The 27922-nt window shown below is 41.5% G+C and overlaps 3 protein-coding genes across 5 annotated transcripts; all 3 read right to left on the minus strand.

Annotated features, from left to right (window-relative positions):
* Positions 1–1075: 1075 nt before the first annotated feature.
* LOC110976637 (glutathione S-transferase theta-3-like) lies at positions 1076–8296 on the minus strand. The gene is made up of 6 exons (XM_022230091.2): positions 7858–8296; positions 4604–4738; positions 3372–3459; positions 2622–2772; positions 2098–2265; positions 1076–1228 (listed from the first exon to the last, which is right to left on the minus strand). Exons 2-6 carry the CDS (start codon positions 4713–4715, stop codon positions 1082–1084), a joined length of 666 nt encoding a protein of 221 aa, XP_022085783.2. The 5' UTR covers positions 4716–4738; positions 7858–8296; the 3' UTR covers positions 1076–1081.
* A 1564-nt stretch (positions 8297–9860) lies between these two features.
* On the minus strand, positions 9861–16569 carry LOC110976641 (glutathione S-transferase theta-1-like). 2 transcript variants are annotated; one of them, XM_022230098.2, is made up of 6 exons: positions 16336–16569; positions 14130–14287; positions 13883–13970; positions 12551–12701; positions 11700–11867; positions 9861–10691 (listed from the first exon to the last, which is right to left on the minus strand). In XM_022230098.2, the coding sequence occupies exons 2-6, from the start codon at positions 14239–14241 to the stop codon at positions 10539–10541; spliced, it is 672 nt and encodes a 223-aa protein (XP_022085790.1). In that variant the 5' UTR covers positions 14242–14287; positions 16336–16569; the 3' UTR covers positions 9861–10538. The 2 variants fall into 2 exon arrangements, with proteins under 2 accessions (XP_022085790.1, XP_086996795.1); XM_087140669.1 differs by having other exon boundaries at positions 14130–14277; positions 16336–16568.
* Positions 16570–19478: 2909 nt separating this feature from the next.
* Positions 19479–26078, minus strand: LOC110976697 (uncharacterized). Of its 2 annotated transcripts, none has more exons than XM_022230192.2 (6): positions 25868–26078; positions 24774–24923; positions 24106–24193; positions 22243–22393; positions 21709–21873; positions 19479–21535 (listed from the first exon to the last, which is right to left on the minus strand). In XM_022230192.2, exons 2-6 carry the CDS (start codon positions 24883–24885, stop codon positions 21380–21382), a joined length of 672 nt encoding a protein of 223 aa, XP_022085884.1. In that variant the 5' UTR covers positions 24886–24923; positions 25868–26078; the 3' UTR covers positions 19479–21379. The 2 variants fall into 2 exon arrangements, with proteins under 2 accessions (XP_022085884.1, XP_086997702.1); XM_087141576.1 differs by lacking the exon at positions 25868–26078 and adding an exon at positions 25677–25808.
* Positions 26079–27922: the final 1844 nt, after the last annotated feature.

Genomic DNA, 27922 nt, shown 5'->3' on the forward strand with positions numbered 1-27922 from the left:
CGTGTCTGCCCTGGTGTCAGCCACCTGCACTACCCCAGCTGGCGAGCGGGTCTCTGGAGGCTGCCCGAGTGTAATGACGTCACGGATGGACTGTTCGAGCATGGACGAGGCGGGGACTTGACCTTTGTCCCAGAATGCCTTGGAAAACACACTGCAGCGTTCGATAAGCCTCATTTTGAGGCTTCCCTTGAGTGTAACACTGGTGTGTTCAGGGAAGCTAATCGAACGCACCATACTGTACTATGCAAATTACACTACACCAAATCGCTACAAGTAAAATAACGTACCGGCGACGATAACACGTGGTAAGCCTTGTTTAGTACAGGACAGAGTCTGTGCTTCTGCCAACAAACTCAAATGGAAGTTGACGAGGGATTATATCTGTGCCGTCAAATCACTGATGGTCATTTTGCTCTACGTCTAAGAGAAATCAGTGGGCCATATGATATAATAGTAGTATAGCTGGCGTCCATGCGGTGCCCTAGTATAAGCAGGAATGTTCAGCAGCATACACTAGAACTATATGGGGGTAATGGTCATGATAAAGATGCACAGGTACATCTGTAATGTGTATCAGATTTGTGCAGAGTCTCACATCAGAACGGCTTAGTTAAGGCTTTTTATAATTGATGTCCCTTTTTAGTGATATTGCAATTGATATTGATATTTAGTTGTTAGAAACTACTAAAAAATACTTCCACAATCTGCTGCAATTGTTTTGCTCGTCACAAAAAAGTGTGGAAGGATTCAATAGCCTACCCCACCTCAAAAGTTGGGGGGATATATACCCCACCCCCCAGGATTTACGCCCATGGTTTTAACCAAAAATCATCGACTGTAATGCACAAAACAGCTTAGGAACAAAATTAAGAACTGTGTATTGTAACATTTTGTAAACGTATTTATCAGGGGCTCATTCAGGCCTCATTTTTATTTTGCATTTGGAGGATCGGAATTTGTTTCTGTCTTTTTCAATTATCGCATTGTATATGTCGGAACAAATTTAACCTGGCCTAGAATGAAGGCCGTTCCTCAATACATTTAAGTAACATCAGCGTAGTGAATGGTCTCCATTACGTCTTTATAGTTTGGCGCTAAACTCAAAGAGATACGTAAAAACTTCGTCGTAGTCGGGGCGGAGTTGCTCCTCAACTCTCTCCTTCCAGGCAGCGAGTTTTGGGTGCTTGGCTAGCACGTCAGTCCTCGAGACCGCAACGACTTGCATCAGCTGACAAGAAACAAAAAGGGAAAGATGTGCAATTATACCAGAGGAAAGATGAGTAGTCACACTTACTCGAGTTTTTGTTGACGTTCAGTCCTTTACAACTTCGGTCTGTCCCATAAACGTGGTGTCTATTGCTGTCTATTGTAAACATGCCGGTAACATGTCAACTGGTGGTACTTTTGACAGACATGATTTTAAACAGACACTTTTAGCATGATGATACTTTTGAACTCTATTGTAATTCGCCAATCCACAGAATATTATTAAAAGCACTAAAAATTGATTTTGTGTCACATGACAAGGGTTCAGCCTAGTTTTAAATCAACGAATGATATGGAAACACTTTATCGTGGCAAACGCAAAAATCTATGCAGACAGTCTGCAAAGTTGGATCAGGTCCAAAACCACCAGAGAAGGTCAATACGTACAAACACGCAACCAGGCACGACGGGTTTTTAACAGTGTGTCTGCCGCTTAGTCCCATTCATTTTTCCCATTTTCTCCTTTAACGGAGGAAGGAAGATGCACAGCCCCAGTTATCAACAAGATAGTTGACCATAAACAAATCACATCAAACGGAAGTATCAGTTTGGCTTAAAGAGACGATATTATCACTTAAAATTGCATATTATGCGAAAAGTGCAGGAGATTCGGACGTCGTTTTGTTAATTTTTTGGAGGGATGACGTCACGCAACGTCTGTTTTTCTGTCTCTGTGTTAACGTCTTGCGTGTCGTCAGCGTTCGGGAACAAATGTTTCATAATAGTTTGCACAACTATAATTACTATAGAGTTGCTGAAACGTCAACACCTTAGTTTGAATGAAAGGCAAAATGAATCTTGTTGGTCTGCAAACAAGGGGACAATAATTACCCCCGACAAACAGCATATGTCGGCGATGCTGATTTCATCCGAAGCAACATATTTCTTGTCTCCAAGAAACACTTTCTCAATGATTCCGAGAGTCTTGTCGAACGTCTCGAGATCTTTGGCCAGTTTGGCTTCGTCGACTGGATTTCCAGTCCATCGCGGCGTTACGACCTCAAAATGACGATCAATACAAAAATCCAATCAAAATAAATTCTTAGCATTTCTAAGTATACCGGTACAAACCTTAACTTGATCCTAAAACAGGAAGCGGTTCTTTTAATAAACCAACGGTAAAGCTACCCCTTTTAAATTATCTCCTATTTTTGGCGTCGGAGGTGGGGGTAGTCGGCACAAGTGAAAATCTTAGTACCTAAGTTACATAATAAGGCGAAATATACTTATGCAAAATGTTCCATATTCGAGTGTCTTACTCTGAACTTGAAACCTGAGTGACCTTATCATCAACCGTTATTACAGATGTTTTTGTCCTCGAAACTAATACAAGACATGTTTCATATTGTACATACCACGTCATGGAAAACGTCTCCTGCAGCTTTCTGGAGACCAGTGTGATGCCATGCTAAATACCAATTGACTTTGGCCTGTATCTTCAAGTCGTCCGGGTACCAGTGATCGGCCACTTTGTATTTACGAGCCAGATACCTCAAAATCGCTATACTGTGAGGCAGAAACCAGACAGGTACCAACGTAAATAATTTCTGGCTGACACGCCTTGTATGCACTGTCCCAGGAAAACTGTGCTAACATGAGCTAATTCTGTCATATTTTGATAATTATCATAGTGAAGTGACTAGATGTCAATCCTTCTGGTCATACTTACACGTTCTATAAGTCACCCCAATTTTTTTTTTATCTAACAAAACTACGTCTTAAAAAAGACCATACACCATACCCCGCCGAATCTGAGATGAAAAACTGTTCTCTAATTTCTGCATCAATATCAAGCACAAATCGTTAAAAATCGTCTCAAGTTTCCAATTTTCAGGACGTATAATGGAAAGTCATTTGATATTATTAAGAAATGCACTTTCAACAAAGTGATCTCCGGGTAAACATTTTATTATTCATGCGAGAGAAATACTGCTATGATACTATAAAGAGCAAAATTCAAATTGAATGAGGTGAATATTGATACCGGAGTCCATTTCATTTTTACCATTCTAAGTATTTTTTCAATGAGGAGGGGTTTTTTTCTGCGCATAATAGTTATCCAGTATTTAATGAAGCCTCAGCACTTAGGCTGCGACCATGTTTACCTTTCGGCAAGTTTAAAGTCATCATCCACAATAGACGGCACTTGGCCTAACGGATTGATGGCCAGGTAGTCTTCATGTCTCTGTTCACCTGAAAAGACGACATGGAGACATTGATTATGAGTGACCTTATAATCTTGCAATCAGCACATTACGTCGCTATTTTACAAGTTTGCCCGTCTGCACCGCGCTCATTGGGAGATGGGAAAGGATACACAGCGTGTATATCCAGCAAGAAATGAGACCGAGGGGTATCCCCCAACATTTCCAATCACTATTATACACACTCTAGACTATTGTTACCTAACACATCCCCCTAGATGTCTGAAACGAATTCTTCATATTCCAGTGAAACAATGACCAACACAAAACAAGGGGGGTTCTCTCCGTCTCATACCTTGCTTCATGTGCCAGCACAATACGCGGTAAGGGGGCCCCATGTAATGCACAAACTGTATATCCTAAAGCTATTGTGCCTACTGTACCCCCCTTGGAAATCTGAAAGGAATTCCAAGGATTCCATCAACACAAAGGAAGACACAATAAAGGGGGTCCCCCTTTGTCGTATATTGCACATCATATGGGGAAAGGCAGCTATTCTAGTAGACATATGACATCATTTTTCCAAGCACTAAGATTCCAACGTTTTAAACAATGACACGGGCGAATTCCGCGTGCCAGGTGCGCACTTCATGGACATGCACTGATTAGGTAATTCACAATACGTGTGCGTCAGTGAATGGGATTGCCCTATTTCCTTCACACGATTCGGTGAAGGAGGTTAGTTACCCTCCCCTGTAGATTTGGGTGATGGGAAGCGAGTTCCCATATTTTAATGTACAAACAAATGAAACCATTTGGAATCTTTTGTAAGTCTAAAGTGCAAGGCACACGTAGCCTATTGCTTCGGTTGCGAACGCAAACGCAAAAGGGGAGTCAGGTCAGTGTATAGTGGCTCTTCAAGTTCCCCGTCTTCCACCCCTGTGACCTGGGTCGATAACCCACCCAGGTCAGCATTGACCTGGATTGGGTTTTCAGTCCCTGCCTGATTCCGTGGGTTTCCCTGGAGCCATGGGTATTCCCTGTACCTCTAAAACTGGACGCTTCTTCATTGTCTTCTTAATGATCACTTCATCCTGTAATAAGCGCCAAAATTTGCCATTGGATGAACCGATATAAATAGACAAATAAAAGTGTCTTATTTCTCAAAATTCCCATTCGTATAAGAAACATACCGTGGAGCAAGTCAATATTTTTCTCAACGTACGGAATCTTCGCAACCTTACAGAACAGGTAGACACTGCGAGAAGGCTGGGACATCCGATATCCATAGACCGTCAACACCATGGCGGACAAGAAAGGTTCAAACCCTGAACAGTATCCAAGTTTAATAATAAAAGCCGTTAATGACGTCCAATTAAGTACATGTATATTCACTATCTTACTATCTGAATAATATTGATATATACACAATTAAACCAGCTGTGGCCCTGTTTTTTAAAGGTCTCCTTATGTGTTGGTGCCGGAAGGCAACAATTTCTGGGCGTAAACCTGTTCCAAGGACGGGGGGGGGGCGGTGACTTAAATTGCCTGGCCCTACACAGAATCTTAACCCCGGCCTTACCTTACATCAAAACGACTAAATTAATGCTTTTGTACTCTTTCAGCATTTATTTTGGTTGTTGGGACGCTCGATAAATATCTCCAACTTCTTTTTTGATTCAAAAGCCCATCCCAAAGTCAAAATATGGGACATATACCCGAAGAAGGTGTGCTCATGCACAAGTCTACTGAAATCCCCATACTATACTGACTACACGGGCACTTTCAGTGTCCTTCCGCTTTAGATATCACTAAGTAATAGAAATGATTATTTAATTGCCATTATTTTCAATATTGAGTTTCTCAAAAGTCTTTGACCGTTCTGCAACCTATGATGGGGCCAAAATCATGAGATAAACGCTGTAGGTTCCATAACCAGCGTCTCTATTGAGGAAGAATCAAAGACTTTTTAGTGCTCAGTTCTGTGTCCTATTTGCGAATACGATCGCTTCATTGACGTCACAACTGACCTCACAAAGAGTCATGAAACAATCCTCGTTGAACGAGATTAGTATGTTCGGTCCCCATAGACTGTGCGTGCATTCAGTTTGTGTATTCGCGCATGCGCAATTGTGGTCGTCGGCCTGAAAATTTTCTAGCAGACGACAAATATCGGGGGTGACCCATGTGAGGAATTTGTCCTGCCATTTCCCTTGAAAACTTTGCGCATGAATAAATTACCAAGAATCTGTCAAACGGTGATATTTAATAGCTTCTAGGATAAAATATCACCGGGAAAAAATCAAAGAAATGGAAAATGTCAATTTTACGACAAAGGATAATCATGACAAAAATTTCGTGTTTTTTTACAGCTAACTTTGTGTCTAATTTTCACACTTTTGCCGGGTTTACCTTCAAATAACTTCGATGCCACATGAACGACTAGTAACTCTCATGAACAAAACCGTTTATTAGAATACGGTAGCATCCTTGATTTTGTTCTCATTGTATACTGGACATTGTTTGCGTATTTTCTGAATTTTCTTGTGAAATAAAAACGCGCGGGTTGCTGATTTCAATCCACCTTCAGCGAGGGATAACGTCGTCCTTTTGCCTCTGCGATATCAATCATATTTCTGGCAGTTTCCTGGAGGCATGAAAAAGCAGTCCAACTGGTGAGTTTTATTTTAAGTATCTTCGCATTCGATCATGTTACATGTTATTATTTGTATGGACTTTCAAGAGTAGGTAATTTCAGACATAATATGACTTTTTGAGCTTTTTTCTTGACGAAGCTCCATTTCCTGGAGTTTTGTGAGATTGTAAAAACAAATTAACTCAAAAAGCAACAGTGAAATACACGAACAGATTTCCAACCAAAGTGTATTATCAATAGTAAAATATTATTTTGTACATAATGTGTTTTATACTTGTAATTAAATTGTAAATGATATTCTTTTTTATGACTACACGGACCATTCCTAATAAGTTAGGTAATGTGCGACATATTACAGTAAGGGAATCGCTGTCCTACAATTAACTTTAAACCTGTAAGAAGGAAACAAAATTTCAAGTAATTTACTGGGTTTTTTTCTTTAAATTTCAGACAGTTCTTTGTCATCATCCCTGTTGACTGTCTAAGTTTAGTACGCTTGATACACCCTGATAAAAATGTGTACATTGGAAATAGCTGCTTCCCGCAATCTTAATTTCTGAGCACATCCCCTCGGTAACAACTTCTGGGCAGAAAACCCTTTCTCGAACTTCACTATGTGCTCCATTGAGACCATATTTTGTCGTTTTCCGTGTTTTTCACCTTGCTTAATTAGTGCCCAATTTTCACATTTTTATCAAATTTTCCTCAGGTCATCGGAGATACTGTCTGGAAGACTGATGAATCATTTGTATCCATCAGTTCATTTCTTAAAAATCGACAGCCATTTATCTGAAACGCGGTTGGCTTTCCATGCGGATCAAATTTCCGCACTGAGTCCAACATGCCCGACAGCAGTCGGCAAAAATGAAATGTCCGGATTTGGGGCATGGCATATATACGTACACGCACACCCATGGATACGAACGCATTTCGGTACGAGTTGACAATTTACTGCATGGCACCAATACGTACAATGATGTCAAATTGCCTGACTAAATGGCACAGACAAACACTTTCCGTTCTCGTTCATACGGTTTCCTTCTTGCATGATACTTGCTCATTAGAACGTTCACGATATTCCTCAACATTCAGAAGTAGAGAAACGTCAGGGAAAACCCGGCAAAACGGGGAGAAAATCCCTTCTAAAATGTTGCCTTCACTTCCACTTTCTGACTCTGTTACTTCGGAGGTACGTGAGAAAGACGGGGCAAAACTTTGGCAGAAAATGGATTTTTATCGTGCACAAGTTAGCAAAAGGGACTTTTAGTGTATAAATATGAATTGGTAAGGAAATGAAAGCCAAACAACTATATCTGATCTTGATGTTTATCGATTACTTTCAGGGTCCACCTGTTCGAGTCGAGTCATTTTCCTGGCTTCTGGTTAGTGGGATTCAGTACGCATGCGCACAAACTGCGTGAGGGGTATGAACATACGTGATAGACAGGTGCGTCAGGGTCAGGTTAGAAATGACAGAAGTTCAACGATTGTGCATAGGGCAAGTTGCCAAGAATCGTCCGCCATTGACCTGGCGAGTGTTTACCTTGATACTAGGAAGGAAACATTTAAGTTCAGTGATATTGCATGGGCCCGGCAAAATGCCAGGAATGGGCATAGCCGGGTCTACCGCCAGTTACTATAGAAAGCGCTTCCAGCTTTACATGTATACTTATTGCGGGTCAGCTCCCCGTGGCATCAGCCTTAAGCGCTGAATACATGTATTTGCAGCTAGTCTGCCCCCGGCCTTGAAAGTGACACAGACGTCTCAGTGCGTCCCGGAACACAACTCACTTGTGGTGTTGATCAATGTTTACCCTCGGCTGACTGCGAGACATCGACGATACACGAGCCACTGAGTTCAAGTGTTACTACAAATCAAAGCCCTGGCGTGCAAACACAAATGCGAACTGCGTGCGAGTGATGGGGTTATCTGCAGGGTCACATACACACTATTTGCGTTCACGGACACAGCTGTAATTGAGTGTGATACTGTTACGGTCAAGTTCGCCCCAACCACATGCATATGTCCCAACTATGGACAGTCCCAACTATAGTGCTGCAGTTGGGCTGGCCCAACTAAACAAGTTGCAGACCATCTGTATAAAATTTTGTAATCTTCTCAAACTTTATGCAGTTCACCCCTAACACAATTCATTTATGGCACTGAATCTGTACAATTTTTTTTTCTAAAAGCACAAGTTGATGTAAACAATGGCACACGCACACACTGAACTTGTCATTCTGAGCTTTTGTTGGGTCGGCCCAACCATAGAACTGTAGTTGGGGGCGCAGTTTCCCAATTCAAGGAAAATTCTCCGACAACAGGGGGCGCTTAAAAAGTACCCCTGCAGATTCTTTCAAAAAGAAGGGTCTGTTTGGGTCAAGAAATGGTGGGATTGTGTCAGTATGGCCCAGGATCATCTCTGTGGATTCAGAGGCACCCATTTGGGAGCCAAGCAGACAAAAATGTGATTGAAAATTTGTCAGAAGAGCCTAAGGAAGGTGAGGGATGTCATTTGAAAAATGGCCGCTGAGAAGAATTGCATGGGAACATTGTGACTTTTTTGTGCGGATAATTAAAAAAACCATTGGTTAACCTACTAAAATTGAAAATCAAATGAAATCTGAAGGACCAAACAACACATTGTTTTTTGTTTGAGAGGCTTCAGGGACTTCAGCTGCCTGCTGTGGGGCTCCAAACTTTGTTGATTTGGTTTAGTGCACCCTTGGGCCGGTCCTAACTATAGTTGGGCCGGTCCCAACAATAGTTGGGACTAATGCTATAGTTGGGGCGTAACAATACCAACAGCCTTCGCGGCTCCATACGATCTTTGGCAACAGCCAATTCGGGCAAATCGTTAAAACCATCCACGGCTAAACAGTGCGCCTCCAAGAGGTTGTCACGAAGAGAGCATTATACGCTGCAGTTACCTTTTTTGAAACAGAAATGGACGTGCAGACATTGATGAAACCTCCCCATTCTTGAAAGGCTTTCTAAAATAGGCATGCAGAGGTGGACTCTTCTTCAGACCAGGACTGGCTGTTCGCGAATGGTATACGGAAATAATTCCATGATCCTCTGAGAAGGCAGATTCATGGGGTGGATTCAGTTAGGAATTAATTTTCCAAAAATTATCGAACGTGATAGAACGGCCCAACGTAAAATCCCCATAGGAGGACCGCGCAAGGGTTCCGGAAGCTCGCTGCGCGACCGTTTACTTTCAGGCTCTATACTTATCCACTAGCAACCGTCCATTTTTGTCATCCATAAAACTTGGGTCAACCGAATGGCCTGTACGCCCTAGTCGTTTTTTTTTGCTAGTTTCTTAATTAAAAAACATTGTACTACCAAATACAATGAACTCCCATTTTAGCCAACCTGGAACATACCTACGGAACAATATAAATGCCTTTTTAAAAAATACACGAAAACAAAAAAACGACATTCGGTAGAGGCCGTTTAGGCTTTCATTATAGGACACGTTACGTAAGCCTCCAAGGGTAAAAGAATGCCCCTCTAGACGACTACCGTTTCAAAAATGTTTGTTTCATTTCCTTAAAATGCCAAAATATGCAGTCTCCGTTGGTGGTGAAGAAATTAGAGACATTTGTGGATGAGGACTATTTCTTGCATGGTGAGGACTACGTGGTGGTTTGCGCCTTTTCTGAAATAACCATCTTGCGTTCCATCTTGCGCTCCTTGCGCTGTGGTGTATATAATTTTGACCAGGAGGTGACGGAAGAAATCGTCGAATCTGAAACGGAATACATTTTATACTTTTAAGAAGAATATCTTCAGTCAAATCATACCGAAGGCAAAGCCCTTTATTTTCCAGATATCTTTCTGCACACTGGGAAAACCTACACGAAGTACACAAACACTGTTTCTAAACTGAGCTCTAAAAGTTGACTCTCGCAGAGAATTCACTTCGTTACTGAAAAGCTGTGCATTGACCGTATGGTGAGAGCTTAACCCCATCTGGGTCATGTCTAGGGCAATGCTTCCAATCGGCTGTTGCTACAGTTTTAGACCTTTTTACGCTGTTGTGGAATATCAACCGCCGTACACAAACCCTCTCCTTTTGGAGAGAGGCTAATGATGTGGCCTATCCTAATCTTTGTTACATAAATCTAGGTTTAAGCACGCAACTATGTGCAAATACCCTAACACTGACCTATAATTGTGATGCTATAAACCTTTTTTACCGCACCAGCTGCTCTGTGGATAATTTTTGAGTTAGTAATGCCAATTTAAAACAAAGAACTATATCAGGACAATTAATGTTCTTCAGTAATTTTTGAAATGTAATGTTTATAACGCAATACAGCTGCAAACTTTACAGAAAAAAGAAACACACGTAACTCTTAAACACGATAACAACATGTACATGCATAATTGCCTACAGTAAAAATCTACGTGCTTTAAGTAAGGTAGAATTTTTCATTAGTAGGATCAAATTTCGTGATCCATGTTACTTCTTCTTTTCAGAGGTGAACTCAAAGAGAGGCTTGAAAACCTCATCGAAGGCAGGTTTCAGTTGCTTGATTGCTCTCTCCTTCCAGGCGGCCAGCTTCGGGTAATTGGCCAGCACGTCGTTCTGCTGGATCGTGACGACTTGCATCATCTGCATACACGAGGTGACAAATATTTCAAAGAAAGGACGTAAGAAACTCGAGTGATTTGTAAGGTGTTTTCTCATGGCCGTGAAGAATTGTAAACGAACGAAAAAACGTTCCCTGTTTAATGTATAACAAAATGGGCTACCAATCAAAAATACATTTATTCTTCATTTTCTTCTCTTTTTCGTAATGGTCAAAATGAAACAAAATGATGTGTCATGATCCGGTGTCTGTTGGCCTTATAATTCCTATTAGTTAATAAAACCACAATGTAATTTGTTTTAGCTTTGCTTGAGTAATAAATTACCGATTTGAACAACGCATGGGATGACATGGATAAGTTGTTATTCAAGTATCTTCGTAGCCCTTGAAAAATCAAAACTTCTCTGAAAGACGATTCATTTTTGAAAATAATCGTTTCAAGAAACATTTGTGAAATTTTATAAAATTTTAATTTGTTATAATTTTTCCAATCCGTTGTTTACGTAAAGATGTGTCTGATTCAGCAAATGGTTAAGAGCAACACTAAACATCTGTTCGAAGCTGGAGCTTTCAATCGACATGTCGATAGGTCAATGCTCCGCAAAATTGTCTCAGTTAAATTTGAACCCTTATAGGTATAGAGAGGGCGAACACTGCATTATGCAGTAGGAGATTTTTATTTTCAAAGAATAAGATTCTGTTTTATTTGACACAAAAAAATGGTTCAATACTGACCCATTCTTTTGCTTCATTTTAAACGTCAAAATTGGGCGGACAAAACCCATTTGGGTGGTATCTTCCACCGTCGCTTGGGTTAAATTTAACCCAAGCAATTTTTAGTGTGATCCACAGATTACGGCCATCTGCGAATTGAGGCAGATCTCAGGCAAAGAAAACTAGCATGGATCTTCCCTGGACACCGTACATGTGATTTTTCCCTCGTTGTGCAGCATTGAGAATGAAAGAGTAAAATGAATTTCATTGGTCTACAAACCTATCCCCATATTGTTTAGCTTTATAATCATAATTACCTCTGACAAGCAGCATATATCGGCAATGCTGATTTTATCTGAAGCAAGGAACTGGTTGTCTCCAAGAAACACCTTCTCAATAGTTCCGAGGGCCTTGTCGAACGCCTCCAAATCTTTGGCCAGTTTGGCTTCGTCGACTGGTTTCCCAGTAAAAATAGGCGTCAAGATCTTGAAGAAAAAACAAAAATAATTGACGAAAGATGCCACAGTCAAATAACCAAAAACTGCCCGTAGAGGGTGTCCTCTCAATGGAAACCCGGAAACGAAGACAAATGTTAAGCTACGTAATCCAATGATCATTATTACGGCTGCATCATAAACTTAGCGAAATATGCTTCCCTTTGTCTTTCTTGGAAAAAGACCCTGGAAAAAAACGCTCTAAGGGAGGACTAGCTCAGTCAAGCAGCAAAGAGCTGAGTTTAGATCGGTATTCCAACAGCGCATGCCCAAATTGAAGCGTGTCCGGTGTCATTCGGGAACAGCGCTAGCGTGCGCGCGCAGGACCACATCCCGGCCATGAGCAGACACCGACACATGTTGTTTCTCACCAATGACTCTGCCTTTTTTGAAATACCGATCTGACTCGTACGCTTCGGTTCGTACCACAGGTTTTCTTTGTTTAGAGCCTGGGTTTCCTTGTTTCAATACACCCCATTAATGGCCGCTTGTACATAAAGAACACACAGTAGAAGTTGCAAGGAAAACCGGTCAAAGTGCTTTGAAATAACAAAAGTTCCGTTGACTGATGGATTAAAAACACTGACCAAAGAAATTATGTAGTACACTTGGAATTCTAAGATTTAATTGACCTTTACATTACAAACTTGCAGATCATCAAACAGTATACAGACCTTGCCGACGAAAACATCGATGCCTGACTTTCGGATACCAGTGTGGTGCCAGTCCAGATACTGATTGACTTTGGCCTGTACCTTCAGGTCTTGCGGGTACCAGTTGTCGGCCACTTTGTTTTTACGTGCTAGATACTTCAGGATCGTCATACTGCAAGACAACAAGCAAACACAGACTCCCTCACGTTTCTGGATAGTACCGCAACCACAAACTGCTCGAAAATCTTGCGGTAGTCATGCACTGCATAAGAGAATCTTGTAAAATCATGCATGGTGTACCTGTTGGATGCTCACCGTCGTTCACTTTGCTTTTACCCCAATTAGTTGCATTACAACATATTTGTATCTCAACATTCAAGTCTTGAACCAAGACTACGTGCTTCGGTTTGTTTACTACCTTTTGAAGTAAACAAATTCAGAAAATGCCTAGCGACTGGTGAAGCAGTCTCAAACAAATTATTAAAAGTTAAATTTAGAAAAGCCAAAATCCAGTTTATGAAGAATTCTTTCTTGCGGTACAGGGTTTGTTCGTATGATCTGCAACATTGAGCCGAAAAGGGCAATTGTGTAGGGATTTAAATCGCTAGCCCGTGCATGCTCATAACATTGTCTGTGGCCGTTTCCAAAAAGGCTATCATTCTCCGAGGCATTATCTTTTCTTGGTTTTGCGTAAGTACCGGGAAATCCCGGCACAACTGCAACCACTCTACCATCCACGTCTAGCAAATCCCTTCTTGGGAATCGTTTTATTTTCTATTTGGAGTGATCTGCACCAAACAGAACGGTGTCACAAAAGCGGTGCTATAATTACCCTTTTCAGTTTTGCGCTGTTATGAACAATGAAAGAACGATCGAGCCTCTTTTGAAATTAAATCAGGGAATTGCAAACCTAACCGAAACGTTTTCAGGTATTAAGTTATGGCACACACTTTAAGTTAAATCTTTTTGGTCAATCTTTCATTTTTGGTTCAATTACAATGGAAGGGGGGCTTTTGGCGAAATTTGGCATAATATGGTCACCTTCCACAAAGCAGTTCTGAAGTACTTCATCAAATTTTCTATAAATTTCATGATGCCTATTCTCCAATGCAGAAGTTTACAAAAATAGAAAGTCATAATTCTGTCTGGCCCCTCTGATCAATTAACTAGTTATGTTTGTGGGTCAAAACAATTATGTAAGGGCATACAAGTCGTGATTTGGATAGCGCACGCCTTCCGGAGGCCAGCAGCTCACAAGCCCGTAAAGTGACTCACGCCCATTTTCGATCACATGTATTGCTAAGGACTCAACATTACACAGCATGCAAAACTTGACCCTTAATAACCATTTACCATTCTGACAATTTGAATCCATCATCCACGATGCTTGGCACTGCTCCCATTGGATTAATCGACAGGTAAGGCTCTTTTTTATGCTCCTCTGAAGTGTAACACAAAATAGGAAGAATAGTAAGAGAACATGAGAAAAGGTTTACAGAGACATGTAAGTACTTTGATGTGGCCGTTCCGTTTAATATGCTCTTGGGGTATATCCATTTCAAGCAGTGTCCAGTAGGTTTGTTTTTACAGAACAGCGTACCTTTCGACATGTCGACATTTTTCTCCGTGTAGGGAATCTTAGTAGCCTTACAGAACAGGTAGACACTGCGAGAAGGTTGGGAGAGCGGATGTCCATAGACCGTCAATACCATGGTGACCAGAGCAGCTGCGGATCAAATCCTGAATATCTGGAAAAAACTGTATCAATTGAAAGAAGTTACATGTAGTAGAAAAATGGAACCGAGACCCCGCATCGCTTAAGTGATATAAACTTAACGTTGCAACAAGACAAACAAATGCCTGACCTTACTTGATTGTATAGCTGCGATAAGTCACAGGTCTGTTATAAGTACATATTTTTACATCGTTAGACAAGTGCAACAAACCCAGCCAATCGTATGATCCACCTCGTCGCCAGCTGCGAGGTTTGCACACGTTTGGTTGCCTATGTCCACAACATCGTACACACAGCACTAAAAGCATCGGATCTGTACCAGCTACGTACGAGGTCGAAGGTCACGCTTGAGTGCTTACCTCTACAAACCAAGTCCACCCTTCAGAGCCATTCTTAAGCACGTAGCAGTTACCCGTGCCCCCAAAACGTTATATCAAACAAGGTTGCACCATAAAGCGTTTCCCACACAGAGGGTTCACGCAATTAGCATTTAATGATGGTGTCAATATCTTCCCTCGAAACTTTTAACATTTCGAACCATGCGCAGGAGTAATTATATTCAAATCAGTGAATGGCACTTTTTTTGGAAGATGTATTTTGGGGGGGGCACATCAGAAATAAAGCTGTACTATAAAACATAAAAACCACTGCCCTGAGAGTCTTCCATACCCACAAAAATGTTTCATCTCTTTAATAACTGTCAAAATGTGTAAATTGCGCTTTGATATCGTTCTGCTCCTGGCTTTATCAACGCCTTTTTATTTTTATCACCATGATCAAGGCACATCATAAACGGTTATTCGAATAATACTATTTTGCACACATAATTTCGTAAACGTGTTTCTATAACTGATAACACATCATTTTGTATACAGAGGAATCTGCTTTTGACATTCAAAATGTTTCATGATTTTAGTGGCGATTTCATCGGCAGCGACGGCTTCAAATGGTCAGCTTTGTCGCTTGCTTCAAGAATTGTCGTAGATTCTCCACATGCCGGGTGCGCCGTCTCTTTGGCAATGAGAATGGTGTTCTAAATACCATGAGATGATGTATCCTGCTTCAACAATACTTCCCTATATATAGCAAGGTAACCATGCTACTACGTGCGAAAACGAAGCGAATTTGAAACCTGAACATTATATCTGCATGTCGTCACAATTTCGCGTTCGTGTTCGCTTTTGCGCAGAGTATGAACTGGCCTTAACTCCTCAAATACGCCTGAGGACGCCCTCAAAACTTGAGTGCTTTGTGATTTTGTGATCGGAGAGGATCCGTGCCGCATTTGGCCTACAAATTGCACTTACGTATGACGAACGTACTCATTACTTTTCATCTACAGTTACTTTATTTAAGAAAATGATTTCTATGTCTGTTTTCCATACTTGTCTCATTTTCAATATGCAGGGTTTTTCATAAACTCCCGTTCTGTTACCCAAGTACTCCTCACTTTGCAACAGTTTACCGATAGCAGATTGCAATTGAGTAAGCCTGCATCAGCGTTAGAAGATTTTCTTTATGTACACTATCCGTACATTTGTTACCAAGCCTGATACACCGCGCTAAACCTGCTTTAAGTCTGAGTACCAAATAGGCTGGCCGGAGTCCTTCTGGAGTCCGGGGCAAAAGTGTTGATCAGGCTACTCTGAGTTGTGTTGGGATTACACACACTAACAAGGTGTCTGGCTTTATTAAAGTGTGCCATGATTATTTTTGTGGCATCTTTTTTGCGTGTTACATTTGCAATAGCGCCATTACTTACAAAAGAAAGTTAGGCTTTCCCTTTTTGTGATGAAAATACCACGTCGTAGCCGCCAACTTCGTCAACGATCTCCATGCATTTTGTGTTGCTGCACCGTTCTCAGAAAGGTCCCGTTCATTTGGAATTGGTTTGGACTTGAATTGTTATCAGCAATTCTTTTGAGCAGCCCCTAATTTTAGGGGTTCATTCCCGAGTGACCCAATGGGCGAGCACACCTCACTGGCAGACACTTTCATATCATGGAGCTATAAAACACATCGAAGTATGCATAAAAATGGAAAAAATAATGAGCATGTGCATTCAACTCACCTGTTAAATTGGGCGATGATGAAACAGTTGATCAAAGTGCACAGCCTCGGCTCAGTGGACACGACGCTAGGATGCTCGTTTCATATGGAGCTTGTTACGTGGCTCTGCACAACTCGGAGCCAAATTGCAAGTCACGGATGTAATTTTCGGGCACTAGTAAGGCAAACACGGTCTGTTTGCGTGAATGATTATGTAGGCGGTTTTAAATGGACGCACGGAACCACCGTCTGTACTCTGCCCACATGGACCTTCCAGTGATTGTGTGCACCATCAAACAAAAAAAGCGTGCTGCGCACTGTTGCGTAATCTTGTTGACAGAAGTCATCAGACTTACTCAGAATATTTGCTTCAGGGTTTGAGATCGAAGATGTCTTGCAAAAGTGACTGCGGAATAATGGTGAAAACTAAAGTACCCCGACTTGAAACAGGGCCACTTTTAAGGCAAACAGAGACCAATCTCTCTGCGAAGGTAAGAGTCATTTTAAACCTCTCTGCCCTCCGTCTCCAACACTGACCTGGTATATATGACGACAATGCAAGCGCATAAATTTCGGAACCAAATGGTAAACCCACGGAGGAATAAGAACACTGTCCAAAGCAAAGTCGGCAAAATGACTGATACTGCCCAGGATGTGTGTAATAAACACTACTGCAACAATCAGTCCAGGCAGTCGCTGCCATCACTGCATGAAAAATGAGCCCGTAAACGACCCATCAAGCAAAATAACCAAGACTGGCCACACCCATCCCCTTGCAGTCACACAGACCATGGAGGAAGGACACAGTGTCTCACGGCTTCAGGATGTGCCTCTTGTCAGAGACCACATCGTAAAACAACATGAGACTGGACGATAAAAGAGTTGTGCACTCATATGCGCCATCCCACGCCAAGAGAAGAAGTGGATCGAAAAACAATACACGATTGTTCAGTTCCCAGTTTTAAATTGCTAAATAAAACTACCCTCTTTTCGCATAGTGTTGGCATTAGAGATTTGGGAATGTACAAATTAGACTTGAATACTGAAGAATTTGGACCCCCCAACATAAAAGGGGGAATGAGTGGTCAATCAGAAGGGTTTGAAGCAAACATATCTCCTGCATTATGTGCACTTTGTTCGTTCATGGAGGTAGGAAAAGACCTCCTTGGTTCATTCTACACTGAGCTTGAAGGGCGACCCCCCCAAAAAAAAACCGTGAAAAATGTTCCTCAGTGTTTGCTTCCTTATGGATCCATGTATGAAACGCTCAAGCTTCAAGTAATTGAAGTTTCTGAATGATTGGCGAACATTGTTTTATGATCAACCACTAAGTGGCTATTGGTCAATGATGTGGGGTGTTCATGTATGTGGGCAGGCATAGTGAACACGATTAACGTTCGTGTACTTGTTTCACTGAAGCATTCCGTCGTACATTTCAAAATTGCACGGGGGGGGGTTAATCTGCACATAATGATGCAACATATGGGGCGAGAGACCCCCCCCACTTTTGTGTTGGTCATTATTTGATCAGAATCTCAGGAATTCTTTAACGACTTCTGGGGGATGTCTTAAGTAACAATAGTCTAGAGTGTGTAGGGATTGGACATGTGGGGGGGGGTGCCCATCGGCCCCATATCGTGAACGGTACCAATCTGCAGGACCTTTGAGTAAAGAGTGGCGGTGTGTCTACTGCGCTGGTGCTTTGTTACGCACACGCACGCAAGCAGGCCACAAAATCACCCTCGTTGACATTTCAGTGCTTGAGTGCGTCACCCACTCTTTTCCAGAGAGGAAAAACACCCTTTGAAAAGCCACGTGAAGGATTACCTTCTCAACAAGTCTTCCACCCTTTTAGAAAGGGATTTGAATTTTTGATTGACTTTTCCATCTAGTCAGAATGAAACCCAGTGAAGCAACCGCCACTCTATTCAAAGCACTACAATAGGGACCGCTCGAAATGTATGTAGGCTAACGATTGGTGTTTTTTTCACTCTTTTACATTAAACAAAATCAACGTATGCAGCGCCCTCTACCTAATGCGTTGTCTCAGTGACAGTAGTCACCCATTTTGGGCCACTCAGAATTTGTTTCGGGCAAGGACGATTTTCCTTCCTCCATGCGTAAAGAAAGAATGTTTATGAAGGGTAGTGGGTAATCTGCACTGGACTGTCAAGCCCCAGTTGACTGATATGGAAATTAGGACTCATCGCCTGCGGAAGAAGTCTTTCAAAGAAGCGACTTCGGATTAAATCCAGAAGCTTATTTTGTGCTTTGAAGTGTTCAAAACAGGGACACTTTGAAGCAAACCAAACAGAGACTGATCTCTCAGGGAGAAAAAACTCACATACTTGTAGAATGTCGATCGACCCCCCACCAACATTTTAACCCTGGGTACGACTTTGCAAGTGTACATGTTGGAACCAAATCAGTAAAATTGTTCAAATCAAAGTTGGCAAACTGACCATATTGTCCGTTTTATATAAGACTGTAAACTATTCGTGAAAGCATAGTGAAACAGTGGCGTTGCTAGAATTTTACGGGAGGGGTACAAAAGGACACCAGCATGGGGAGGGCACCAGCTTTCAGTGGTCCAATTTTTTGTTAACCTTGTTCGATATCTATTCATCCGTTTATTTTCGGGGGGGGGGTATCTGGGGAACGGGAATGTGTGTGTGTGGGAGGGGGACGTGCCCAAAGGCCCCCCCCCCGTGGCCACTGTGATGAAAGCAGCCAAGACTGGCCGCGTCCACCCCCTTGGATTTTAAGCTGTTGTGAAGGAACTTCAGACCGGAAACCATACAGACGCAGAACCACACCCGTTCATTGTATGCTTTCAGTGCAACACTATTCCGAAGAAACGTTAGTTTGCATTTGACATCCCTTGTAGATTTATGAATAAAAATGCTTAAGTTTCAAGTAGAAGCTTCTGAATGACGGCAGAACCTCGTCGGGTTTAAGTTGTCAAAGGCTTTGAATTAATTTCTCTCCACTTGAAATTACACGATATTTATGGAATGATCACATAATCTCAGGTCACAGGCAATTAATACGGACACGACCTTATCCGTCGTTGAAATATGGCACGCCCAAGTCATCTGAGCAAACTATTTTGCTAAATTACACTACAAAAATGTGCAGACAACGAAGAAATTGAAGCAGGCGTACTTCGATTTCTGGACTTCAGCCAGAACCATTTACTTTGCTGCCACTCAATAATATGTCTGTTAGTAAATAGGTTTTCTAAACTATATTCATCCAGCTATCTTACCCTACAAAGACAAAAAGTGACCATGTTTTGGCACTGAAGAGCTGCTCTAAGACTCCGGAGCCATTGATATGTTAAGCGATGATTTGGCACACAGCTTTCACGTAAACTCGTAGTCTGAATTATACAAGTCCAGATTTGAGTACATGCAGGTAACTTAATATCAGTAAAAGATGTAATATATAAGTCTGTATCGTGTCTGTTCGTTGTGTATGTTTTCAGGGCTCTGACACACATTCGCTTTTATTCTTATAAAAACGTGTTTTTCTTATGGTAGTTACTGCTTCATTGTAGATTAATATTTTAGTATAAAGAAGTTCAAACAATGAAAAGATTTTTATGCAAGAACATTAGTGTATATACAGTAAACCTCGGATAAGTTGGATCAAATGAGAACGACCGATTTCACCGGACTTAGTCAAAGAAGACGAAATTCATTACACAGTCATCGTCAGCCATTATAACGGCCACACAGCCCACAAAAATATGAAATAAAGTAATATCACAGTGTTTCTAACGTCAGACATCATTTCATTTCCACCTTTCATATAATGTACAGAAGAAACTCACAGCATGTTTCACTGATTGAGCCACACGAGTCTTTACCGTATAGCCTTTGATCAAGGCGCCCGCGGCAAAATGGATAGTCGCTCAAGAGCGAGGAGCTGGAGGAGACTAGTTTAAGCACCAAACCAACGCACGAAGAAAGACTACACGACGAACCGTACGCACGGCCCGCGCGCATGTGGAGTTCTGCCCCACGTAGCTTATGTTTTATTTACATTTGCTACCGTTTCAGTAGCAGACACGATATATGCGTATGCATAAGTCTCCACCAATCAAAACGATCGCCTCTGTCGCGCATGAAATAAATTATTCATCATTACAATGGCGCGCGTATTCAACACCGCGTCCTTTCCGGCAGAGGCGTAAGCTCTAGTAGACGACAATCTCTTTCAGAATTGCCTACAATATGCAGCACCGAAGCTTGGGATTCCGATCGACAAATTGAATGGTTCAGAGAAATATGAATAATTCATAACCATTAGCAATTGAATAATTCAGATAAACCACTGGAAAAAAAGCGCATGCATGGTTATTTTCGGGCTTGCATGCAGTTCGTCGTGTGGTCTTGACTATCCATTTCGCCGTGGGCGCCTTGATCACAGGCTAGTACCCGTACCGTACAAGTTAATACTTTCCTCAGGCCATCACCATGTACGTGTACATGTACATGTACTTCGGTAGCTTTGCTCAGCTGTACTTACCCTAGCCACCTTATCCAGTAAAGATGCAGTCTGTGATCACGTGGGCAAATAAACGTTTTTCCAGCCGGAAATCAAGTTCACTCATGCTGTATAGCAATGGGAGCGGAGCAAGAGACGGAGCTCAAGCCAAGGTTATAGGCTGATACGCGAACTTTAAAAAGTACGATGAAAGGCCTATTGCAGATACCTCTGCTGTGAAAACCCAGTGGAACTAGCACGAAAATGATTGATTTGGACAGGAAAATACCGAAAATTCCCCATATCCCTTTGTTTACTAGAATGACTAAATGTACGAAAATCTTTTTTTGGTCAATCCGATTTAAAAGAAGGAAAACACACAGTATTTTAATAAATGATCCGGGTTGATTTGTCTGACAAAAGCGAAAGTCCAACTTTCGCGATCCGACTTAGGCAAGGAATTTTATTAAGAACCACTTGAGAAGTGAAATGTTCCAAGCGATTTTATCTGAGGTAAGCAAAAATCCGACTAAGAATCTGCCTTATCCGAGGTTTACTGTACTTTCTTGACTGAATTACTTCTTCAGCTGTTGGGCTGTAAAATCGAAGAGGAGCTTAAAAACCTCGTCGTAGGCAGGTTTCAGCTGCTTGATTGTTCTCTCCTTCCAGGCGGCCAGCTTCGGGTACTTGGCCAAAAGATCGGTCCGCTGGATCGGGATGATTTGCATGATCTGCCGAGATGTAAGGTTAGGGGATAGGAATCTCGTTAGCTTATAGCTTATGAAAAATACGTTCAGGTATTGCAGGTGTGCCATAAATCATACACAGCTGCATTTAGGCACAAATAAGTTTGAACGTCACTGTCCGAACGTTAGATTTTGGAAAGATTAGAAGTAATAACTACCTCTGACAAGCAGCATATATCGGCAATGCTGATTTTATCTGAAGCAAGGAACTGCTTGTCTCCAAGAAACACCTTCTCAATAGTTCCCAGGGCCTTGTCGAAAGCCTCAAAATCTTTGGCCAGTTTGTCTTCATCGATAGGCTGTCCACCCATAGGCGTAAAGATCTTGAAAAAAAAGATGCAAAAGTCCAATGAACTGAAATACCTCGATAAAGGATGTTTTTAAATAAATTTAGGAATGCAGCTGGACGTAACAGAATTAGGTGAATAGATCTGACAGAACAAAATACATATACATCCCATTTAAGGGAGTAAATGCCCTAATAATTCTTTGAAATTGCAGCCTCCAAGTTACTCTAAAGGGTAATACGGGCGATTCATAATAGTGCGCCTCCAAGAGTTTGCAACGCGTTGGCCAATCACAAAGCACGAAATTTGTCGACCCTTTCCAAACGCGAAGAAAGGTGCCCTGCAGCTTTTAAGACTTGTCATGTCCTTGAATTGGAGGCAAGACAGGATTAATACTTCTCTTACCATGCCGACAAAAACGTCAACGCCCTGTTTGCGCAGACCAGTGTGATGCCAGTCCAGATACTGGTCGACTTTGGCCCGCACCTTCAAGTCTGCCGGGTACCAGTGATCGGCTACTTTGTTTTTACCAGCTAAATACTTCAAAATCGTCATACTGTGTGATTGGAACAAGGGAACAAGACACAGACGTGATTTAATTTCACTGACACCGCTGCTAGCGCTAAGGAAATTCTGTGCAGATATTAACACAGCAGGTAAAAACCGATTACTAACATCCATTATGACGTCATGCACATGGTATGCCTTCAATTTTTAGATATGGCGTGTCCTTTTTTAAACAGTCAGCATAATCAAAATTGTGCAAAAGTGGAGATCAATAAGTAAAAAGGTAGCAAGAACTATTGAGGAACTTAAGAATCACGCATGTGGACGAATCCTCAAAGAGGAGCAAGTATTCATGTACACGCCAAATATTTACGGATATTGGCGTCAGAAACCGAAAATTAACATAACGGGTTTGGAAAATTTTGGTCAGTTTCGCAATTTAAGTCACGCGACAATGGCAGCTATCAAGACTAAAAGATCTTCAAAATTGTAGTCTCTATCTTTTAGTCTGCTAACCAGACTGTCCCAGTACTGATCGGTGACAATAATCATTTTGCGAATGAAGCTGACGTCCAGTTTCCAGTCTTGAATCTATCTTTACAAGAATGTCTTGAGGCAGGTTGATTTGAGTTTCTATGACCGGTCAGTCTAGACTGAAATCATTGGTTAATTTTTTTTTATTCAAGCTTGGAGTTTAAGGACATTACATATTGAGAAAGGATTGAAAAAGGTGAACACTTTTGATGACATAAACAAGAAGGGAACGACACGCCAAGCGTTCGGACGGCAAATTATCCCTGACGGGACCGAATGATATCACAGACACATATATAACGCAATACATCAAGGGGCTGCGAGACAACACAGAGTTTTCAGAAGTTTAGGCAGCTCTCGTAGATTTCGATTATGGACAAAACTCAGTTAGGGCTCAGATGTAGCACAAAGGACGAGGCTCCAGCCTTTAATGGTGACAAAAAAAATTAATGTTCGGCCGACGGATCACTGACTTGCATTGCCGCCTGGTTCGGCATCATGTCAGGGACAGGCTACATGTATACACATACATATTCTCATCTGCGTTTAAGATACACAGAAGGAAGCCTTATAAAGCACTGCCTGAAGATCCCCACCAAATTGAGCGGGGGGGGGATTACCCCCAAACAGAAATTCGAACAATGCTTACATGTTGATACAAAAGGCATTTCCAGCTGAGTATTGATTTCGCGTTTGGACTAGTCTGCACCACAGAGCATGGCACACAAACATTGCGCGGAATCGATCGCCGTTATTCTTGAAAACGTTACTGACGGGTACACAGCAACATTGTCCCACCAGGCTTTCTTATGCGCATGTGTACAACGTTTTAAGGAGCAATTCTCTTTGCATGATGAGTGTAGTTATGTAACATTTCGGAATTTGCTTTAGGCATCGAGCTGTCGCGGAAACTCGATGAGATGGGCAGCTATGTACAAGTAATCACAGACTACAAGATTGAGGGTTAGAAGCCAAGCTTAGGATTTTTAAACATAGTTTCTGCAATTCTCGCTAAAATGATTCAGTGGATTCTTCATCTTTTTTAGATTTGAACTTTTTCATAATTTATTGTCAATAGGGATAGTAACGCACGAGAACTAGTCATGCACGCAAACCATATACACGCAGCGCCGGGCATGCACGAACAAAAATCGTTGGGATGCTGTCGTCAGTACATGCAATAAGAATATAAAACAGACGACTTGTAATCATCGATCATGCATTTACCACTCTGACAGCTTGAATCCATCGTCCACGATGCACGGCACCGCCCCCATGGGATTAATCTCCAGATAAGCTTTTGTTTGATTTTCACCTGCATGGAGGAAGAAATAGAACGAACAAGCTTAACAAGGGTCAATGCAATCACTACTGGAAAGTAGTGCCTATAGTAGTACCTATACCTATAGTGCCTTTTTATAATAGTACCTATATAGTGTCTATTAGTTACCTATAGTAACTACTTGAGTACCTTTATGGTACCTACCTGTAGTATCTACATGTACTATACATAATGCCTACACACAATACCTGTAGGAATATTAATGGAATTGGAGTTGCTCTGTGATGCAAAATGGGGCAATTTCTCTATGTTATTTTGGAGCGCATTTTGGACATCGTCTTTTTGTTTGGACGAATTCAGTCAATTATTATGCGCTAAAGGAACAAAATGTAAACCTAAAAATTCCAGCTGGCTACAAAATGTGGGAGGATACATACGGCATCCCTCCACTTCAAAAAGGGGAAGTCCCCTCCATTGATTGCCATGCCGCTTATGAAAGCGTATAGTAGGGGAGAGTTAGAAAAAAAGATATCATGCAATCCGTAAGTTATGACTCGACTTATTTATAACAAACTGACTGTACGACGTCAACTAAGTGATCCAAACAGTATACCTGTCATCAAGTCGACCGTTTTCTCTGTGAAGGGAATCTTAGCAACCTTACAAAACACGATGACACTGCGAGAAGGCTGTGAAAGCCGCATTCCGTAGACCGTCAACACCATGGTGACCAGTAATTAGGTTCGAGACCAGTGAGAAAAATCTGCGGGGAAGAAAATAATCACATCCACCGGAATGGGCCACTAAATTGGGATTTTTGGGCAAGAAAAATATAGCAATATCTATTTCAGATGCGTGAATAATCGCGCTCTTTTACGACAGTTTGATCAAATTGATGTGCTTGTCCTAAACGCGCACAAAAATAGTCCTGCATAATTTGGAACATTTTAGCCAAGCAATTGAAGAGGTGCAGCGCGCACTCGTAATTCGCTTTGCTTTTATCTGTGTCAAATCTTAGCGGGCTGGGAATCGCCAAGCAACAGCCAAGCGTGTGCATGGTGTGATCTTGTGAACGGCTGCAAACGAGGTTTCGTCTAGCGTTAAGGAAACACGTTCTCATGCACACATGGTGTTGTAAAGCGAAAAGGCAAACGTCGCGTGTGAGTTCGAACGTCGTGCTTATGTGAGGTTGAACGTCGCGTTTGTGAGTGGTCAGGGCCAATTTCATGCATCTTTATAGCATAATTTCTTTCCCCTTTACAACAGCAGAATTACCAACCAAAATGTCCAAGTGTTGCACATTGCTTGTGACTAGTGTTTAACATAAAAATAACATGGATTTTTAGCTAGTAACCTGTTTTTCCTGAGCAAGACAATAATACTATGCTAAGCAAAGTTTTGTGCTTAGCAGCTTCATGAAATTGGTCCTGACCACTCATAATCACGACGTTCAAACTCACACGACGTTTGCCTGTCCGCTTGAGGATACCACACCTACGTGCCATAAAGGTGTTACCGTGCGTCGAGGATCACAGGGCCAAGGTTTGAACAAGCATACAGTACTCGGCACATGTGCTGTCGGCAATACACAATTCAGACTGGCAGGTGCAGTGCAACCTAAGAAGTCCAAGGTATTCTTGAACCAAACGTTCTGCTGTTCATTTTAATCTCACCATGGAGGTACGACACAATATGCATTAAACCCACCTGCAGAGTGCGGGAAACGGTTGACTCGCGTGCACAATCCCGGGCACTTGGAAAGCGAATGAGTCGGTGTGTCAGTAGATAAAGCGAAAGGCAGGGTTGTCGTGCCTGCGGCGAGGAGAGTCAAAAGTGCAAGTCATAGCAGTAATTCATAATACCCAATGCAAATAGAGCGATAAGACGATGTTCATGCCCCGCAAAACGCAAGTCATGGAGGGGTCGTCCAAGCTGGCAAGTACAAAACCCACTCAATAAATAAAGGGTCTGTGTTCAAAGCTGGTAAGCTGAAAAAAAAACCAAAGAAACAAAAAACAACAATAATTAAAAAAAAAACCCAATAAACCAAAACACAACACGGGTATCGAGAGGGGGAGAGTGGGCGCTTAATTCCCCCCCTCCGAAAAATTGTAAGCAGCGACGCCTGTGCTTAAAAATGCAAGTCATAGGGAGGTTGTGATCCACTGGGGCCAAATACAGTAAATAATAGCTTTCGTATTCACGGTGCATATTAAATAAGGGTGCGCTCAAGCACAAATGGATGGGGAGTGCGCCGTGTTTATTTATGGATCCCCTGTCAAGGACGGATTTAGAACCAATATTTCGGCGCACGGTATTTTCATGCAACCTTGCATGACATTTCTGAGGGGTTAGGCTAGATTTGGGGCTTTTTACACGTTCTGGAAGCCTGGGAAATGAAGCAGGCAATTTTCAGGGGGGGGCAGCCCACATTACCTTCTGCCTTGGATCCACCCTTCCCCCCAGTAGGTATCAGAGTAACTGCCAAAATACGTTCTGCACACCATGGGTCAGTGTTACACTGAGTGATTGTGAAAATCGTGATTTCGACAAGCAATCCATACCCGAGAATGACACTTTCCAGTGCCAACTTTAGTAAGTGGAGATGTTGCTGTAAGTATTGGAAGGTACGGACAAAGCACAAAGCACAGGCCTAATCCTGATATTGGTAAACTGGAAAACGTAAATTTGAATATACATGTAACTTAAATGGAAAGTGTAGAGCCTGATTGCGATTTGGTCTTTGAAATTTGATATTGTGTGTCAAAATATTGTCAACATTCCCTTATCACTTTTTTTGTAAAACTCAATTCTGTGATTTTTTAAATACATACAAATGAATAATTATGAAAACCGAGCCAAAGTAACATATACATGTACAGGGAACACCGTGAAACAAAGGCACTGAACTCTCCCCACAGATCTGTATCTAACGTAAGCGATATTACTTCCGTCACTGAGACTGACGGAGTAACGTTATGCACTTTATAAGTCAGTTAAAATTTTTACATTGCTGCTCGTCTGATGTTTAGTTTTCAAGGCGTATTCAATCCTCAAGATTTTCCCAAATAAAGTGTATTTGCAGGCAAATTTCTGGTCCCACTGTGCATTATTTATTGCCATTCAGTTAACGTAAACGTGCCGTGCTTTTCACCGATGTGTATACTTTACAGCGTGTTCAAAACTGTGCAGCTAGAATGGTTATACTGACACTAGAAAAGTCGATCCTATAACCCCTGTTCTCATGGAACTGCATGGGCTCCAGTCAAATTCAGAATTATTTACAAAGTGTGTCTCTTAGTTTTTAAATGCATCAATGGTATCGTCCCGGAATACAATCAAGATATGTTAATTGTCACCGCTCTGGTCTTAAAACGTATTTTTATTGTGTATCCGTTTTATTATAAAATAATCCGTATTCTTTTGAACTATTTTATCCAGTGTATCTCAGTATTTTTGCAATTTAACTAATTTATTCATGCTTGATTTTTATATTCTACAGTGTAATCCAATGTTAAGGACTAAATTCTAGTTTTCATATAATATTGTATACGATTTAAGTTGGTTTTCTAATTAGTTCTTAAATTAACGATTTTCTTAATTTCCTTGTGATTGCTGTAATTTCTAAGCTTTCTAGTTTTAAGCGCCAAGGAACATTAACTTTTTAATGGATTGGCGCTTTATGAATGCATTATTATTGTTATAATTAGTATTATTATTACTTTATTTTTAAAAAGTTGAACATCCATCATCTTTTTGAAG

The sequence above is a fragment of the Acanthaster planci genome, linkage group LG09 (genome assembly GCF_054643075.1).
Source record: "Acanthaster planci isolate LZ-2023a linkage group LG09, COTS_SCS, whole genome shotgun sequence".
NCBI lineage: Eukaryota > Metazoa > Echinodermata > Asteroidea > Valvatida > Acanthasteridae > Acanthaster > Acanthaster planci.